At 42.4% G+C, this 18,735-nt stretch overlaps 1 protein-coding gene across 4 annotated transcripts in view; it reads right to left on the reverse strand.

The window, feature by feature from the left end:
* The window catches only part of MGRN1 (mahogunin ring finger 1), a 308,688-nt gene that overhangs the window by 79,089 nt on the left and 210,864 nt on the right, over nucleotides 1-18,735 (reverse strand). For 2 of the 4 annotated variants that reach the window (XM_085632139.1, XM_085632140.1), the window contains exons 14-16: nucleotides 11,910-12,027; nucleotides 11,653-11,698; nucleotides 11,254-11,358 (exon numbers count right to left, since the gene is read on the reverse strand). In XM_085632139.1, coding sequence (XP_085488265.1) covers nucleotides 11,254-11,358; nucleotides 11,653-11,698; nucleotides 11,910-12,027 — 269 coding nt within the window. The remainder of the gene's footprint in view (nucleotides 1-11,253; nucleotides 11,359-11,652; nucleotides 11,699-11,909; nucleotides 12,028-18,735) is intronic. The other 2 variants (XM_085632141.1, XM_085632142.1) reach the window with 1 other exon arrangement.

Raw genomic sequence — 18,735 nt, forward strand, 5'->3', positions numbered from 1 at the left:
CCCCATTGGGAATCGCTAACAGTGTACATTTGCGACTCGAAAATTGCGACTCGCAATTTTTTGGAATTTGCGAGTCGTAAAAGCAAATGGTCGTACATCTGGCCCCAAGAGTCCTGCTTATTTGAAAGATTTTATTCAAAGTTAACTTCTCATATAAAAATACATACATACATTATGAAGTCAGTTGTTTGGGTTGATCAGGGAGCATGTATGTTCAAGGATTTTTACAATAGGAAATGCCCCAACTGTAAAGGTCTTATTGTATATATTTTGGTTGTGTTACTTTAATAAAGAAAGGGAGAAGTGTCATGTTCTAGATTGTTAAGCGGTAGTTGGATCCCTGGGTTTAGGGCTTCCAGGAACTGGCAGTTATTGTGGGGAGCCAGTGGATGAGGTCTGTATCCAATAAAGATCCTACCTTATATGTTAAAGATTTGCTGATTTAAATCCAACATCATAGCCACACAACAAATTGTATGTACAGCAAGGGAGGCCATTTCAAAGCATCATATGCGAGTACGAGCTGGATAATTCAGTCATAGTATGCAAATAAATTGCATGACATCATTGAATGAAACAATTACTGTGTCATTTTTAGGTCGCAGTATACCAGAAAGTGCAGCTGGCTGACTATGCTAAAGACATCTTGGGGAGTTTCAGAAAATTGACCTGGGAATGTATTCCGCCCATTTCTTACCATTGGATTTGTGGTTTATAACTCACGTTTTCTTGCTTTCCATTTGCTTGCTTTATTTGCTTTAGGCTGTCCAGGTTCAGTTAGTCACTCCAAAAGCCAAAGCTATGTTAACTGTATACTTCCATGAACTATTTTTCTGTAATAAACAAGCCATTAAATCTTGTTCTCATCTCATCACATTTTCTGGGCATTCAAAGACTGCTGTCAAATGTCTGACACCGTCTTATCCTTCCAAGAGCTCCCTTGCTATAAACAGGACTGTAAATCTTGCTCTTATGTCGTCACATTTGCTGTGCATTCAAAGACCGAGGTCAAATGTCAGGCGCTGTCTTCAATAAGGCAGCCCACTGCGGCATGCATCACCTCAGAGACAAGTTTTTACGTCTTGCTCTATGACTGGCAAGCCAATAACGTGGAACTAGCACGGGGGTGGACATGGTGGGGGTCACGTGAAACAGGCACGGTCCTTCGGGGAAGCAGCAAGTGGCTACTGTTCGTTTCCGTGGCTTCAGCTTGTGAGTCTGATCACACAGCTAAATAATAGGTGACCCATTCTAACTAGTGTTAACCTTAGGACCGAATTGAAATTAACATAATACAATTTAAATTTGATGTAATGTTTTCAGCTGTACCATTCTTTACTCTAGGAATATTAAGATTTACTGTTTTGTGTTTGTCTTTAGTGAAATAACTTGCATGCTGTTGCTCAGGTCTAGGTTTTTTTTCTAGGCCTTTGTTTAGTTTTTGACACGGACATATGTTTAATATTAGCATCTGCATCTTTAGTGTGGCGCAAATCAACTAACAATAACAATGTCTTATTAAACTGGATGTAAATACTCTGCCCAAAGCATTTGATCGTGTTAACTTGTAAGAGTGCGTTACCATCAAAGTGTATCTTTTTGGAGCCTCGTATTTTAGTGCGCTCTGCCTTTCGTACAACGTTTGTTTAGACTAGTGTGCTTTACCCCTTCACTATCTAATAAATAACTTTGAGTCTCTTAGAATGATACTTTTCATTTCTGTGTTAACTCTTGCCCTGTGTTAGTGGTTTTGTGCATCATGTTGTCTCTTTCACTGTGAGATGATTACCTTTCCATAGCCATCCTTCCAAGCCTGCACAAGGGGAAACACTGCCGACTTCTGGCTACACAGGTTGGACTCGTCAGTTAAGAGATTGTTGTAACCTGTATCGTTTTATCTGGTTACTTTCTCCCTAGCTGCTCAGCCAGTGTGAATGTGATGCATGGAATGTTAGTGTGAGAGTCTTGAATGGAATGTTTTGGTGCCTGGATGCTTGAGTGTGTCAGTTTGAGGACGGGCTGAGCAGCAGGCAGACTGCTCCTGGTAGGGATGCATCTCTACAACTCAACTACCTGTAACTGATCTCAATAAATCTACTTAAACTACATCCTGACTGTGGACTTCGTCACTACAGTGATGGACATTGATCAGATGAAAATACTCCCCTTCGGTCTCAAGTAGAGGAGTAGAGGGGTCAAGGGAGGTGCTATGTTGCATCCTGGTTTTCTGGTGCGAGAAAAACTCTGACGTTCCATTTCAAAGCTCGTGCCGGCTTGTGAGAGAATTACTGTTTTTTACGTTGTTTCACAATCATTTTTTTTAACAATATATATATCTTTAAGAGCATTCAAGTTTATCAGTCCCATGCAAGGGCGGGTCATGCAGTCCAGGAATTTTATTTTGATTGTGGGATTTGTTGTCACGATTTTATAATAGATTAAACTGGACCAGAAATCCCAGCATGCAGCAGAAAAACACTGGACTAGTGTGAGTAAGATTATAAGTATCTGAAGTGGACAATTTCCGTTCACAGCTGGGACGCAGAGGATGTTCCTATAAAACGGGGAGATTTATATTGTGAAATTTCCTTTCGTGTTTCCAGGCCATCGTTATTAATTTGTTTAAATTAGTATTTGTTGTAGGGTGGAATGTTGTATCTCATACACACACCTCTCCTCCATGCTAGCTTTCCCGAGCTGCTTCCCAGGCCCCCCCCCCCCCCGACCCCAAAACATCCACACATAGGTTTCGTGGGGTGAGATATCTTGCCAACTGCTCAGACCCACAGTACTCTTACATGGAAATAGAGGCTGTTGGGCCCAGAGACAGCGACATATTCTTTCTACTCTGACCCTGCATGGTCTCCGAATTTACTCTCTGTTACTCTAAGTACTTTACTGACTAGGTTTATACAGATATTCATAAGTTTGGCAAACAAACACCCTGGTCTTCTCAGTACTCTCCAAGAGCAACCTGGCCAGTGCTTGAGTGGCAGGTAGGGCTGGAGAGGAGCCAGTCGCGCTTAGGAAAAAAGCTTGTCCACTTCTGGGGACTTTCATCATAGATATGCTTTTATTCCTGAAAGGGGTCTTTTGTCGAAAGAATATAATCCAGAAATAACTGCTACCCAAAGTAGGTTTATAGTAGTGCAAACGTTTTCAAAATCGCATGCTGCTACTGCAGCAAAAGTGTTTCCACTCTACCAATTAAATCAACGCTAGCAAAACATGGCCATTTGAGTTACGTAATAGCTTTTTATTTTTACTACAATTGATTTCCTGCATAAACATATTTTTAGCAAAATATCAAGCAAAGGTTTTTCACATACTGCCCAATCATTAATTAAAAGCTAAACCGATATTCTGGCATACATTACAGGTGAAAAGTTTAAATAGTCCCTTTTCTTTCATATTAGGCCTGTGGTATAGTATTGTATTTGAGCATGAATATAGCGCCTCACTCACCTGGCACATCACAAGGCGCTTCCCGGGGTTGTTGCTTATGGTTGGTAGCAGTAGGTTTAACAAAGAGACCCATGTAGACAGCATTCGGGTGTCAGGCATGAGGTTGGTGGGTGTGTCAAATGATTCGAAGTGAAAGTGAAGTGCAAATGCACTCAGCATTGAGTAAAGCAGAGAGTGATGCAAGAAAGTCGTTTTTGTGTTTCATCACTATACTAAGGGATGGGCTGCTCTGTTCATTGTGTCATTATTGTGTGTGCACTGTATCGTTTTATCAGTAAAACTGTATGTGCAAATATAATGTCATTTCACTTGAAAATATGTTGTCTAATGACAGTGCACCCCTATACCATGCACAATCTACTTTATGCCACCACACTGTACGATACTCTACACCACTCCATCCTACAACACTTTACTCAACTCTACAACACTCCACTCTACTCTACAACACTCCATTCTAAAACCCTACACTCCACTTTATGCTACTCTACAACACTCCGCTCTGACACTCACACCATCTTACTCCACTATACGCCACTCGGCCCTATGACACTTTACTCCACTCCACTCTACTCTGCGCAATCCCCTCTACGCCACTGCATTCTAGGCTCCTCCAGTCTATGCCCCTACATTCTAGGTCACTCTATACCCCTCAACTCTACACCACTCCATGCCACTCTACGAAATACCCTCTACGCCACCCCATGCCAGTTTACTTCACTCTATGCCACTGGACTCTAAAACACTGTACTCCATTCTACGTCACTCAATGCCATTCCACTCTATGCCATGCCACTCCACTTAGATCCAGATGAGGAAAGTAGTGACAGCGGCACATGCTACGGAACAGAGAGTGACCATTGCAGCTGTAGCGTTTACGGATATAAGACAGCTCCTATCAGATGGGAAACTAAAAAGAAGTTACCGGCAAATGAGAGGACCCATTAGTCAAAGGCTAATAGAGAGCTCTAAAAGTGACCGCAGTTGCTGTAACGACAACTGATAAAAGCTACACGCTGCCAGAAGGGAAACCAACGAGAAATATGAATATCTGAGTGCTAGTGTGTCAAGGCAAAATATGCAGGATAAAGATTAGAGGATCCCCTACCTTACCTCCGCTGCATTGAAACATACAAGAGTAAGCGGTCCTGAAGAAGGTGGTTTGAATTAGTTTACCACCGAAACGTGCATTGGCCTGGTCTTTCCCAGCAGGCGGTACAACCATGGACACTTAAGAAGATTTATTCACCATGTGTTTTAAATAGCAAGCCAATCCGTAGCTGGAAACTGATGAATGTACTGTGATGTGTGTATGTAGTCTGGTTGGTATGTTTTGACTGTATGTGAGGTTGGTACAAATGTGATTTTGGTATGGGGATACTTTTGAATTTCTTGGTGGTTTTGTAAATATTTATTGTATCAATTATCTTTGATCTGTAGATTGAACAGAGGTATCACAATGCCTCTTTGAATTTTTGAATTTTTGTATACACAGATAACGAAAAGGGAAAAAAAATGATGGCTTCACTATTTATGAAATGTTATTGTAAAAACAAATGAAAAAAAGAGATAAAAGAAACAAAGTAATACATTTCTACTATGAGGAATGAAAAGTATACTTCTTGTAAGAATAATTTTTGTATTTTGCATAATTGAGGGATAGCCCAACAGAGCCAGCAGTGGCCAAAGTGAATTAGTAATTGGTCGAGTGGGAGGTGCATATACTTGTAGACTCTTGTTTTCCCCTTTTCTCCCAGACCACGAAATTGTAACCAAGAGGTACCTTAGTTCTTGCATGCAACTCTATTATATACTGCTCTATGCCACTCCATTTTATGCCACTCTAAGCCATTCCACTTTACGCCAGTACACGCCCCTCCACTCTACGTAGCCCCACTCCACTCTACTCTACGCCCATCCACGCCTCTCCACTCCACTCTGTGCCCCTTCACTCCACACCGCTCCACTCTGCGCCATGCCACTCAACGCTATGCCATTCCACTCTACACTATGCCAGTCTACTCTACTCTTTTCGCTTCAATACTCCACTCCACTCTATGGCATTCCATGACACTCTACACTACTCCACTTTTTTACGACACTCTACTCTACTCTTCGCTACGCCACACTATGACACTACACACCACTCTCCTCTATGCCACTAAGTTGTAGCCAGACTGATCAGCAGCCATGCTGGTGTACAACATGGCTAAAACTCATTTGCAAAGCCAAATAGATCATGCTTAGACAAGACCTATTAGCTTTGCCAAAGCTCGTTCATATTTGAAAACCATAGAACAGAGCACAGTGTACCAATATTGATGCAGTGATTACAAATAATTATGACAATTCTGAAAAGTAGTTAAATAATCAAGAGCCAACAAAGCGGGTAGACAGAAGTGCTCCCCAATCAATACCAGTGGTAAAGTGATAAGCAAGTGAATATAAAAATCAACATCAAAAATATATATTCCAAGAAAAAAACAATAAGCAATCTCCTAGGATGCTAGTCCAAATTATTAATTTAAACACGTAGGAAGGCCTTCAACAATCATAGGGTTGGCAATGATCACTTAATAAATATTTTATGAGGGACATTATGATTGATCTACAATGCCAAACCCTGGGGAGAGTTTCAACATAAAAGGGATGGTTGCCTGGACCTCACCAAATGGCAGCGGCAGGCTAAGCAGTTTAAATGGCCAGGTAGCGCCAGGTACTTCTGTATTTCTGAAAGTTTGACTATGCACCGGCATTTCTCAAAAGCAAGTATGGACACTTCAATATTCCTGTTTAAGTACAATACAGAATAGAACTTCCCCAACCTCCATCAGCACAACCTCAGACTCTAACTGAATTTGGGGCATAAATGCATCACGGGGGGGGGGGGTCATTAAAACGTTTGAAGACCCATGCTTTAGAGTCTTTGAAGAAAAAAATGAGACATCTCTCACGTTTCCTTGGATTGTGGCTGGGATGAAGGCAGTGAAGACTTTGAATTATTGTCATCCATAAAGATTTTCTTCTTTCCACAGGTTTTACAGCCTTTGGAGAGTGACTTCTATTGTGTCAGCTTTCCAAGGTCCTTCTAAGGCTACTTTAACTAAGTAAAGATTGAAGAAAGGTCTTCTAGTAGACAGGTTCTCTTGAGGCTCCTCACTGTGACATGCTGTGAAAAATCTGGCAGTTGGAAGCTTCTGGCAGAGGAGAGCCTTAGAGTCCTGGCCTCTGATTGGCTGCAGCTTGGTTCATACATAATGAGGTAAATAGGCTATTAAAGTCTATGAAAAATGTCAGTGTTCTTGAGTGTAGGGCCTACACTGCTATACTAACGTTTTAACTGAGAGTTCCCAGAACAGGGAATAATTCAAGTGTGTGAATCTATGAAACACTAAATGCTGGAGAACCTGCTCTATCCCTACTTCAGGCCACACCAGTAGGGACAAAAAGTATTCCGTTTGTGTTTGTGGACCCTCACTGACATGCTAGTATTGTGGCATGCTTAATCATCGGGTCCATGTGGCTGTAAAGACTGGGTGGGATCAACTGGATTTTTGGAGGGAACACTTCGATGTCTAAAAGCATGTCCTTTAGTCTATGGTGACAGCGGGTACACTCAGCAGAATCTCAAAAGAAAGGTTAAAATTGCCTAGGGAAAAACCGTCACTGGAGCATTACTCAAGACATAGCAAGATTAAAAACAAATCTGATGCCCTGGAGGCATTCACTGTAATCCTGCATGGTCAACATGTTTCATTCGGTATATAATCGACAAATTTCTCCAGGATCTATTGGACCCCGCTAGTAAGCCCTAAATTTGAGGGTCCGATTTTTCATGAAAAACATGTGTGTCATTTGCACCATGAACTCATTCACTCATTACCACATCTACAATTCATCTCCTAAGTAACTACAGGTTGTATGTGTTCTGGCATCACACTATACAACTAAGAAAAGATGATTGTTTGTGATGGAAAACCCCTTCGTCAATAGCGCTATCAAAGGAGCCAGTCCTCGTGACACAGTTTCTCTAAGGGATTCTTAGTTTCTCTAAGGGATGTTTAATGCCAAGATAGGGTGGACACTGTACACCACTACTCTATGGAACCCAGCCAGCCTCTGCACCTAGTTTTGGTACCTATAGTTCCTGCATCTTGAATTGCCACACCTGAACTGCCAGGCCAAGTCCTACCGGAACACAAGCAATTCAAGACCGGTTTCACCTTTATTAGAGATAATCAGCCAGGAATACCTGGGTTCCAGTGGCACAGTGAGCATGGGACCCACATCTGGGCATACAAGTCACACTCAGGACATCAAACACAAGGTGATGGACAGGACGCTTGAATTAATCTCAGCCACTGGCAATTACTCGGACCACATCCAAATCTATTGTTTTTTGCCCACCATGCAACCTCAGTTTGGACCGAGCCAAATGCAAATAAGTCTTGACCCTGCTACAATGGGATCAGTCCAGCCCAAAATTCCAAGTCCTTCATGAAGCAGAACAAAAGTAACCCTTTTTAGAGCTCATCAGTAAGGCTGTCACTAAGAATAAAATTGTCACCATACTGAAATTGATATCAGTAGCTACAACAACTTATTTTTTCTAACTGCAAAGTGATCAAAACCACACAAAAATCCATAACCGAGTGGTTTCTCGATTGGGGTTTTTTGTCAGTAGGTATAGCATCCGAGAAGCAGGCTTTGGAGGAGTGTATCTAGTATACATTTTCAAATTAAGAAATGAAGGAAAGGACTGTTTCAATAACACAAGAGAGTCTCCTGACAATTTTATCTAAAGCCCAGCAGCAGAATTCATGCTACTTGCTTTTGCAGTCCTTGAAAGATTTTCTAATCCATCTGAACAATTGCTAAACTTTCCTCGGAGATTGTTATTACAGTAGTACAAATTCTCAGGTACGAGGTTTGCAAAATGGGTGCAGGCATGGAATATCTAACCATCCCTCTGTGATGATGTTCGCTCTCTGGGAGAAAATAGCCGATGAGGAGGGCATTACATGTTTGAGAAAATGTTTCGCTTGATGGGAACTCAGCATATGACAGCAAATTAAGTTAGCAGTATAGCAACTTTTCATTCTTGTGGATGAACTTTCTCCAGTTAAGAAGCACATCTTTGGCATTGAAGAATTATTTATTTGCAAATGTGTTTATGAGAAAAAGCTCTATGTGCAAAATAATTACTTTGTATCTTGTAGAGCCATTATCAGATATTGAGTGTGGACTGCTCAATTTTCTGCCTCCCAGCTGAAGTTGTCTATCTACTGTATGTTCAACATCGTTAATTTACAAAATAATTTAATAAATAAATGGTGCTCTAAAACAGATTTTCCTATTTTCTCAAAAGGTAATTTGTAAAATGATTATGCTACTTTTATATTCTGTCCTCTGAAACCACAGCTAGTGGCACACACTGACACATGGTAAAGAAGCCAATATTTGCTCCTTTGAATGGGACAAACAAATCTCTAGGACGAGCAAAGGGCAGGGACAGAACTAAAAACTTCAGCATTTCTTTAAAGTTAAAATATTTTGTCTTTCTTTTAAAAACTGATTTGGAGAAAAAAACAACGTTTGTAGACATTCCTCTCAGCCTGTACCATATTCAAGATGTATAAAAGCAAATGTTGTAATGATGAGAACCATATTTGGGAAGATAGAGGATCGTTTTCTTAAATGCAGTGATCCTGTCCTGGCAGCATGCTCTGAAAAGTAATTAGTCGGAGCACCGAATATATGAAGGACGTGAACGGTCAATAATATCATCCCATAAACAATCCCTACTGATGATTCCTTAAATCTTAAGGACATCTCTGGCATAAGGAGGCTGGTCTTAACTACTTTGTCATAAGACTACATACCTAAACAGACCTCCTAAGAAAATCCAGTTTTAGAGAGGACAAGGATCTCACCTTTTTGCAGACCTTTCACATAAAGGTGCAACCTGGGAGCAACGGACTACCTCATACAATAGGATTAATCACATTAATAAAGCTCATACTTTTTTTCCAAAATCTTTGTTACAACAGGGAGAATGCCTTTTGGGAATAGAGACCAGAGAAGCATGGACAAGACATCTAGGCACTTAGTAAGGAGCCCCACATATGTCAAACAAAAACTTATTAAAAAATGATTCAAGTTTCACCATTTGACAAAGATGAAGAAGCCCCAGAAAAAGGAGAAATTCAAAATATTTCCCTAAAAATGTATAACTATAGCCAAATCGTTTTATGAACTCTCAAGGGTAGAGGGTACCTACCAACTCCAATAGCAAACAACATAGGACCAAACTAACATTAGCAGAAAGGGGAGAAGTGGACAGAGCCGGAGAGTGGGCCACACACCCTAGCACCTGGGCCTCGCTTCAAAGTTCTTTAAAAAAAGATTGGTCACTTGCTCTGGTACCATGCAAAGGGACATCCTACAGAAGGACCGGGATATATATGCAACAATTTTAATAAGCTTAGTAAACAGTTTCGTTTTCATTATTCTAACCAACCTGGTGTTTGCCTCACATTGCATTTCTCACCATATTGACATTACATCTTAGGTCTTGTAATTAATGACATTTAAATATTTTACAACAAATAATCAAACAATGCATCCTTTTTATACATTCAATTATTTAACATTAAGTGGTTTGTAATAAGCCCTGAAATATCACTGTATTGTTAATCAACACTGTTTAAAACCTAATGTGAGTAGGCTTGTTATTCAGCTAGCAAATTTCTGTAATTGTGAAGGAAAACACCTCACCCGAAGAGGTTAAACACAGTTTGAGGATCCGTGCCACTGACCCAGATAGCAGAGTTTAAGCAGACCCTACATGCTGTGAACACGCACCGACGTTAGAACTTTGACCCACGAATTTCTGAGTAGGTTAGAAACGTACTGTGGATAAGGTAAGCAGGCATGCCATCATTACTAGCCTTAGTTTCACAGAAATGTGCTTATACTAATAATGTTGACCCAGAGAGAAGGTAACTGGACTTCAGAAATACCTTTTTGGCCCTAATACACCAGACTAAGAATAAAAGTTAGAGATTTGTTCCCAAAGGGCTACTCTGATGTCTGGTGCAAATATCCAACGTTTTACAATTTCACAAAGAATTCTCTAAGAGTACCTAATAGTAGAAACAAAATCCAGCCATTGGAGCAAAACCAGTGGAATTTCCCGTTTTAACCCCAATGGTGAAGAGAAAAAAGGCCAAACTGGTTTCCAAAAATACTTAAACATGCGCAGCAGCTCACAAAGTCCAGCATACAATGAACATTAAAATGCTGTTTCTAGGCTGTTATGGGTAGTTATTTGCTGTTCCTATTAATGACCAGCAGTTGCAACAAATATGTAGCCAAGTCTTTCAGATAGATTCATCTATAGCGAAAAAGAGCATCAAAGATTGCTTTACAATACAGTTTACAAAGCACTGTCCTGCGTTTTGGAGTTCTCTACACCATTTGTGAAGGCCCATAAGTAAAAGGCATACACTTGAGAAGGCACACATGATTTCTAAGGGGGTTAGACCCAGTATACAGAGTAATTGTTTGTTTTTTTCTAAATATTTCACCAGATATCCTCAGCAAACATTCTGAATGTGGCCTACATCTGCATTCCCTTGCTTCTAAATTCACTCCAGCATCACTGTCTGGCTGATACATCCCAATCAGTCACCAGACAATCCTCATACTACTCTATGATGTACCATAAGGACAGTGATACCAGAGGGGCTACTAGTCCTTACAAAAGGACAGGCTTGTCTCCTTTACCTGGCAGGCACAAATCCAACGGAGGATCACTTGTTGTTTCGGTAAGGCTTCGGCGCTCACTGATGCTGTCGTGCAGTATATCTTCCATTGATTGTGGTCGGCTGCCTACAGTAAACGGGCAATGCATGGTCGTAAACCCTAGAAAATGTTATTACTCTTCATAAAGTAAGGTGCAATTGCTTTCCAAAGACACCTAGCTATAGAAAGGCTCCAACACTTCAAAAAAGGTGAGGTCACACAACATCTTTATGAGATCACAGCTGCAAACTTTATAATCTTCCCTTAGTATCTATTTTGTTCTGTTCCTGCCCTTGGGCCTGGTCTCTGCCCTCTACCTTGTTCTGCCCCATCTTTGTTCCCCATCACCATAGTTTTACCGCACTAAGGCATACATCCTACCATCATTCAACGAGCAGGACTCTGTGATATCTTCAGCTGCAATACTCTGTAAGAAAAAAAAAAGAGAAGTTACTTTTTTCAGCTCTGTATGCTGCTTGTTTACAATGAAAATGGTGGTAAAAAAGCTGCCTGGGGAGTTACACTGCTAGTTCCCATTAACAGCAGAGGAGAAAAGTTTCTATTCTCAGAAGAACTGACATAAATAGTAATGTTAACTGGCGGCCTTTAATAGAGCATGTGAACTAATCATAACTTACACGGCTCTCTCTCCTTATTAGCTGTGCTTCGCTTGGTGTGGGCAGCTGTAAATCTATGTCTTCTGCCAGCTTCTCTTCGTCCTCTTCATGAATTGGAGATGAAGGTGATCTTAGCGTACTGTCAGGAAAAAAGAAGAGTGTTCCATCAAATTCAAAGATAGATCGAATGAAGGAGCTGCGCAATAACACCAAACACACACACACAGACAAACACACACCAGCATGTGGGGCAAAACCCCTGAAAGGAAGAAGCAAGGAAGAGGAACTGAAATCTATATGCATGATAGACAAAGTCTTGCATAATAGTTATCTAATCCATACCTCTCCTTGATTTGCACATGTACATGCAGGGCTGCGTTCTGCAGACTGGAGTTTCCGAGATATAGGCAGTGGGAGCAGGGATAGGGAAACTTTCTACTGAGTGAGTCTGCACAGATTGAGCTGGGAAATTAGATGCTTTTCCAAAATGAGTGACAAAAACGGTCGGAAACGGCAGAGGTCGTCCGAAAGCAAGGGAGAGCAGAGCCCTCGAGGAATGACGAGATCGATCACCTATCTGTGAATCATGGAGCTCTAAGGAGTGCGTTCTGATATCCCCTCCATCAATCAAGTCTACTACGTTTCGCATTGTACTACCTTTAGACAGCAGTGCCCTATTCAGCAACAGGCTTATTAAAGTCAATACACCTTTTGCTTCCCGTCAAGAATGGATGGACCACCGTGAATGGCTGCAGTGCATTCAGAGGGCAATATACCTCTCAGTATCAATGAAATAGGTGAGGTAAGAATGAAGTCACTTTGAGGCACCATGGCCATCAATTAGGTATTGACCTTGTATTAACCCATGTATGCTCTTTGGTACACCTGGTATTGTCCTGGCTTCTCCTGCTCTCAAGGGACTAGAAGCTGCCAGCAGGTATAGGCTTCTATTAGCCCGGTTTAATTTCGATTCTATCCCCTCCATGTTTGCGCTCAGCCCCACCGCAGAAAAAAAAAAAGGCTGGTGGGATTTGGTGGGCAAGACGTCAAGCACGTGAGGACATTAGAATTCAACAGCTGAGTTGTCAAATCAGCAATTCTTTTCTTTTTGGTGAACTGACATCCATGCAAGGCAGTTTAATAGATTCCTAAAAAGACATAGGCCGCTGGTCTACAGCTAAGCAGTTTAAAAATATCAGTAAAATGGCAGGGGGGAGTCTGGTTCAGTGGCTGTGTGGGTGAGCAAGTCCCATCAAAGTTCTTAAATGATATACTGATTGTGTACTGGAGCACACTTTTGAAGTACTCAGGAAAAAAATAGAAATGGAAAGAAGAGGTTTCAATTCTTGCCACTTTGCTATTTCAGGCATTAATCTCTCATAATGATCAAATGGCTAAATTGAGCTATTGGGAGCAGGAAGCATTTGAAAGAAGGAAGCAAGCAGGGAAGATGGCTTGAAAAAAAGGGCATTTAAAACACTCTAGTGAGCAGAGGGATAATCAATGCACATGTGAACTAAGCCAAGGAATATAACAAAAGAAAAATGTACTTACTTTCGGTAACAATGTTTCTGGGGGACGCCCTAACTACCTGCAGACTCCTCACCTTTTAAATATTCTGGGCCACAGACTTAATCTGGAAACTTTTCAATAGCTCTCCAACCTAGTAAGGGTGCTGGCTCCACTTCGGCGCTGGATACAGCATCCTCATGATGTTACAGGAGCCATCAAGTGCCCTTGCTAAGGTGCAGATGTCAGTTTCAAACCGTTCTTAATGGGACTTCGAGGCGGACGGATGAAACTGACATCATATGAGTCAGGTGAAGTACAGTTTATAGAATTGGGGCCTTATTAGAAAACATACTTGGTAACCAGCCGTGAAAGAGGGAGAAGGGCTGGCCCATAAGCAATCTGCAGGTAAATATGGTATCCACCAGAGAGATTGTTTCCAAAAGTAAGCAACTTGTTGTTTCTGATGGCTATTTCTCTCTTGCAGTTCCCTCATTTTAAATAGATTCCTCAGCAGTACTCGACGGGGAGGTGGGTGCATGGCTGGCTATACCAAGAAATCCTGGAGGACTAAGCATACTAAGTGACCTTCCCTTAAACACTCCTGAGGCTAAACAGTAATGTTTTGCAAAAGTGTGGAGAGAAGTTGCCGTCTTGTGAATTTCTGCCACTGGTACCCCTCTAGCCAGAGCGGAAGTATAAGACTTTGCTCGGGTGGAATGAGCCCTAATGCCTTCCGGTGGACGCTTGTGGGCCAGGATATAACACATTTTGATATACAAGATGATCAACCATGATAATGTCCTCTTGTGGCCTGCTTTGCCCTTCATGTTGCCAACATATCCAATAAACAGTCGGTCACCCAGTCTGAAGTCTTTTGTTCTATTCATTTAAAAGCTGATTGATCTCTTGGGGCCTAGTCTGTGGGTGCTCTCCTCTTCCTAGTGGGATGTGGTGGAGGAAAGAATGTGGGGGGAGTGATTGATTGGCCTAATTGAAAAGGCATAACCACTTGGGTAGGAAAGCAGCCCTGGTTCTGAATACCAGCTTGTCAGGAAAGAAAGAAAGTGAAGGGAGACTTGGCATTGAACGTGTCATGATCGGTGTCGCGTGCGCGCTACTGCCAGTGACGCTGATGCCATTATTAATTTCTGTCCACGGCGCTAGAATACGGAAGCACAGCCGCGAACTACAATTCCCAGGGACCTTATGCATGACGCCACACGGAACCGCCCATATAGGAAGTGGCGGCACCCGCGAGAGCGTCGGAAATTCTTCGTCCTTCAGTTTGGCGTGTCCAGGCGTTGTAGCGGTAGGGTAAGGGTGCTGTGCATCACCAAGCTCTTCGTACAGGTCTGGGGCCCGCATTCTGGATTTTGTTTGTGCCTTGCTCTGTTGGAGTGCCTCTCCTGGCTCATGCAGAGTGTGGGCTTGTCGGTGGTTTGACTGACTTAAACCGGCTTTCGCAGCAGGCAGGTTACCTGCGTTTTGCTTCTTACCGGTGGCTTCCTTAGGGTCACGCTGGGATTCCTGGATTTTACACGTTTGGATTATAGACTCTCTCTTTGGTGTTTTTTAGTATCTTTGGTTTGATCCAAGCACTACAGATTACGTATTCTTTCTTATGTTTATCTACAACTGGAAATGTTGTTGACGTAACCTTCTCTGGGCTGAATCTCAGAACTGATTGATAACCTTACTCATGTACATGAATATCAGTGTGTGTGCAGAAAAAGCCTTCATGTTCTACTTGTCTTTTCTGGCTCTATTTAACAGGGGTACACAGAATGGTATGGGACTTCGCTCTATCCCTGTGAAGTATAGTGGAGTCTAATAGAGGGTAGGTTCCGGAGATACATATATATGTTGTTATGGTACAAGAGTATAGGTCATTGCTTCTGTGTACCTGCGTCATGTGTGCAATGATTGGCTTTCTCTATGTTTCCCTCACTACAGACTTAACGGAGCAACTGGTACTAATATCGCTCAGCGCATACTAGATGGGGGTTCTCAAATCAAAAGTGTCCTTTTTATTTGTTACAGGTATATGGTCTATGTATTGGTTTGGTATGCTCTATACTGGTTATGTTAGTTAGACAGTACCATACGGTATTTACTATTGTTGTTGTCATTACAGTTCTCCCTCCCTGCTGTTCCCATCCTTTCCTTCCCTCGCTTGATCCTCCCTTCGACCTTGGCTATTACGGCTATGAAGGCTAGGGTATATCAAGAGGTGGACCCTTCTGAGCATCAAACCGATCCTGAGGACAATCAGAGCCGACAGAACGTATGTAACTCACTCACGAGTCTTGCCGAAGTTATAGAAAAAAGAATAACCTATTTTGAAAGTAAGTAGTCTCAATGGGCAACTAGGCAAGGGCTCAAATGGGAAGCACATAAAAATGTGAGAACAAGATTTAGGTTGCATTGGGCATTATGAAGGCATATGGGGAAATAAGGTGGATATTTATTCATAAAACCCTTTCAAAACCTCATTATTATGGGTGAAAAGCAATGTCTTGATAAGGGCGACCGAGAAAGGCTGATAATTCTGATTACTAGCCAGTGTGCATGAGTGACTAACAGAATGCAGGAAGCCAGAAGATCTAGCAGGCGTAAGACCATCAGGACTAAAACTAGCACTCCACTCTGAAAGTTCGGAATCATAGTCTGAATGTCTTGAACTCTCTGTGGAAGGGGAAAGTCTTGCCTTAATGTGGAGTCCAATATGGCCCCTATGAACATGATATGCTGGGAGGGCATCAGGTGAGATTTGGACTTGTTGACGGATAAGCCTAGGTCGAACAGCAGTGTCACTGATCTGCAGCTGGTGCAGACCATCTCTGGAGAGCCGTTTTTGAGGATACAGTCCTCCAAGTAAGATACTGCAGTTATTCATAATCTTCTCAGATGAGCGGCGGCCACTGCCATAATCTTTGTGAAGCCTTGTGGTGCCTAAGTGAAGTGAAATGAAAGGATTGCAATCTTGTACTGAGCAAAACCTACCATAAAGGGAAGGTACTTCCAGTGCAACTGTAGGATCAGAATGTGACAATATGCATACTGCAGGTTGACCAACACCATCCAGTCTTTGCTTTCCAGTGCGAACAACACTTAAGCCAGAGATAGCATTTTGGACTTCTTTTTGAGGACCCAGTTCAGAATCCTGAGGTCTTGGATCGGGCACAGACCACCTTCCTTCTTTCGAACAAGAAAGTACCGGAATTAGCACCGCTCTCCCCTGTTCCTGCTCTGGTACTATCTCCACTGCTCCTTTTTGTGCTAGAACTTATCTCCTGTGGAAGAATCTGCAGGTGACAAGGTGGCATGTGAGTGGGGGAGGAGAGAAGGGTTGCGGGGCCTGCTGAAAGGTATGCTATACTCCCTTTCCATAATCTGTAAAACACATTCTTCTGACGTGAAGGCCACCCAGGTCTGTGAAAAGGAGGATACCCGTCCTTCAACTGGCACCATGTGCTCCAACAGGATACAAATAGGGTGCTTCCTTGCGAGGGCTGGGGAGGCAGAGAAGAAGGAATCATGCAGGGTATGTCCTTTTCCCTTGCCATGTACTCTGTAGCATATGCACAGAAGGTTGGTGTGTTTTGATTACTATGAGGTGTGCTGTTGTCTGCCTCAAAAGGAGAAACCTTTTGAGAAGCCGCTAAACATTTGAAACTGTTAATAGTCTCTCAGCTGCGTTTGTAGGCCTGAGGATCTTGTGGTTGCTTTACTCTCTTTAAATCTTTCTAGGGCGGAATCAGCCTTGGCTCTAAAGAGCTGTGGGCCATTAAAGGGGAGATCCATAAAAGTATAATGGACATCCTGTGACAAACTTGATCCTCTCAGCCATGCATGGCGGCGAAGAGAGATCAACGTCCTCATAACTAAGGCAACAGATTCCATCGTGTCCAGTCACAACTGGATTACTTGCTTTGCTGTAGTTTGTTCATCCTTCACCAGAAGTGTGCCTGAAGAGAAGTGTGGCTGGAGAAGATCCAGTACATTGGGCAGAACTGCCTGGGCCATGTTCCAGTTTGTGAATAACGACCCAGGAAACTGGTCGTCCGCTCCTCTCTGGCTACAGTCCACTGCAGGCACAGGCTCCCAGACTCCTCTGAACCAGTCCTGACACTGCTCTCATGCTGCTGCTGGCAGCATGACAGCAGCGCTCACTCTGAAACTGGGAGCCTGTGCCTGCTGCCTCGATCCTGGCAAGTAGCTAAAGTTGAAGACAGCTTCAGTGCGCATGTATGTTTAACCATCCTGAGGGTGCCCAGCCAAACCCACATGTGCACTGAAGGCAGTGTGTGCCTGTCATACTCCATGGCCCTGCCACCCAAAGACTCAGCTGGGAAACAAACAAAAAAACGATAATAAAATCAGGTTTTTTTAATCGTTTTCTGGCGGGGGCAGGTGCTGACGCGGCATTCTTCCTCCAAGAGGCATTGCACCTCTCATTGTGAATGGCGAGGAGAGAACTGGGGGTGGTGTGATGTGTTTTGTTTTGCAGATTACAGTACCGATGGCATCTGATGCAGATCTGGGGGTGTAGATAGCAGTGCCGATGGTGCTGACTGTGGAGCCGGTGGAGTCGTTTACGGTGCTAAAAGGACAATGGATCCAGCATCGAAGGCGAGCAGCCTGATGGAATTGTTAGAGGTAGGGCTCCTAGTGTGACGTAATAGTTGTTGAAGTGAGATATAAACTGACATTTAGAAAACAAACAAAAAAAAACACAAAAATTCACCAGTTATAGTTTACTGAGATAACTGTATCTCGCACCCTGGCACCACCGAGTTAAACGGGGGTAATACAGTGCTACAGTGCTATAAACAAATTCAATATAAGGAGGATGTTTATAAAGTGTAGATGTTTATTTTCAGAAGTTCACAAAAAAATATTGATGATTCCAGATTATTCGTTAAAATAGAAATGAGGCGTCCCACTTAGAGGTGGTTTATCTCACAATGGTGCAAACATGGCTCTGAGGTTACAGACTATTGTGCCCATCTCAAGAATGTGTGTGGTGCATTTTACCAAACTACAGAGGGTATGTTCAAAAAGCCTGGCAGAAGGTATCTTCCCAATGTCAAATGCCTACTGACTTAAAATTGCAGGTCGCATCATCTAGTTAAAGTGAACAGAATATAATCAAAGTTTTGCAGGGTGGTTAAGAACTAAGAAGGGGGTGCCCCCCCCCATTAAAGTCCATAGAGTTTTGTCTATTAGCTGAGTAAATGCTGGTCAAAAGAGGATAACATCCACCAAATGTGGACAACTTGACAGATATGCTGTGCTTTCAGTATGAAGTCAAAGGTTATGTCCATTATCACGA

Source organism: Triturus cristatus, chromosome 10, assembly GCF_964204655.1.
Source record: "Triturus cristatus chromosome 10, aTriCri1.1, whole genome shotgun sequence".
Classification (NCBI taxonomy): domain Eukaryota; kingdom Metazoa; phylum Chordata; class Amphibia; order Caudata; family Salamandridae; genus Triturus; species Triturus cristatus.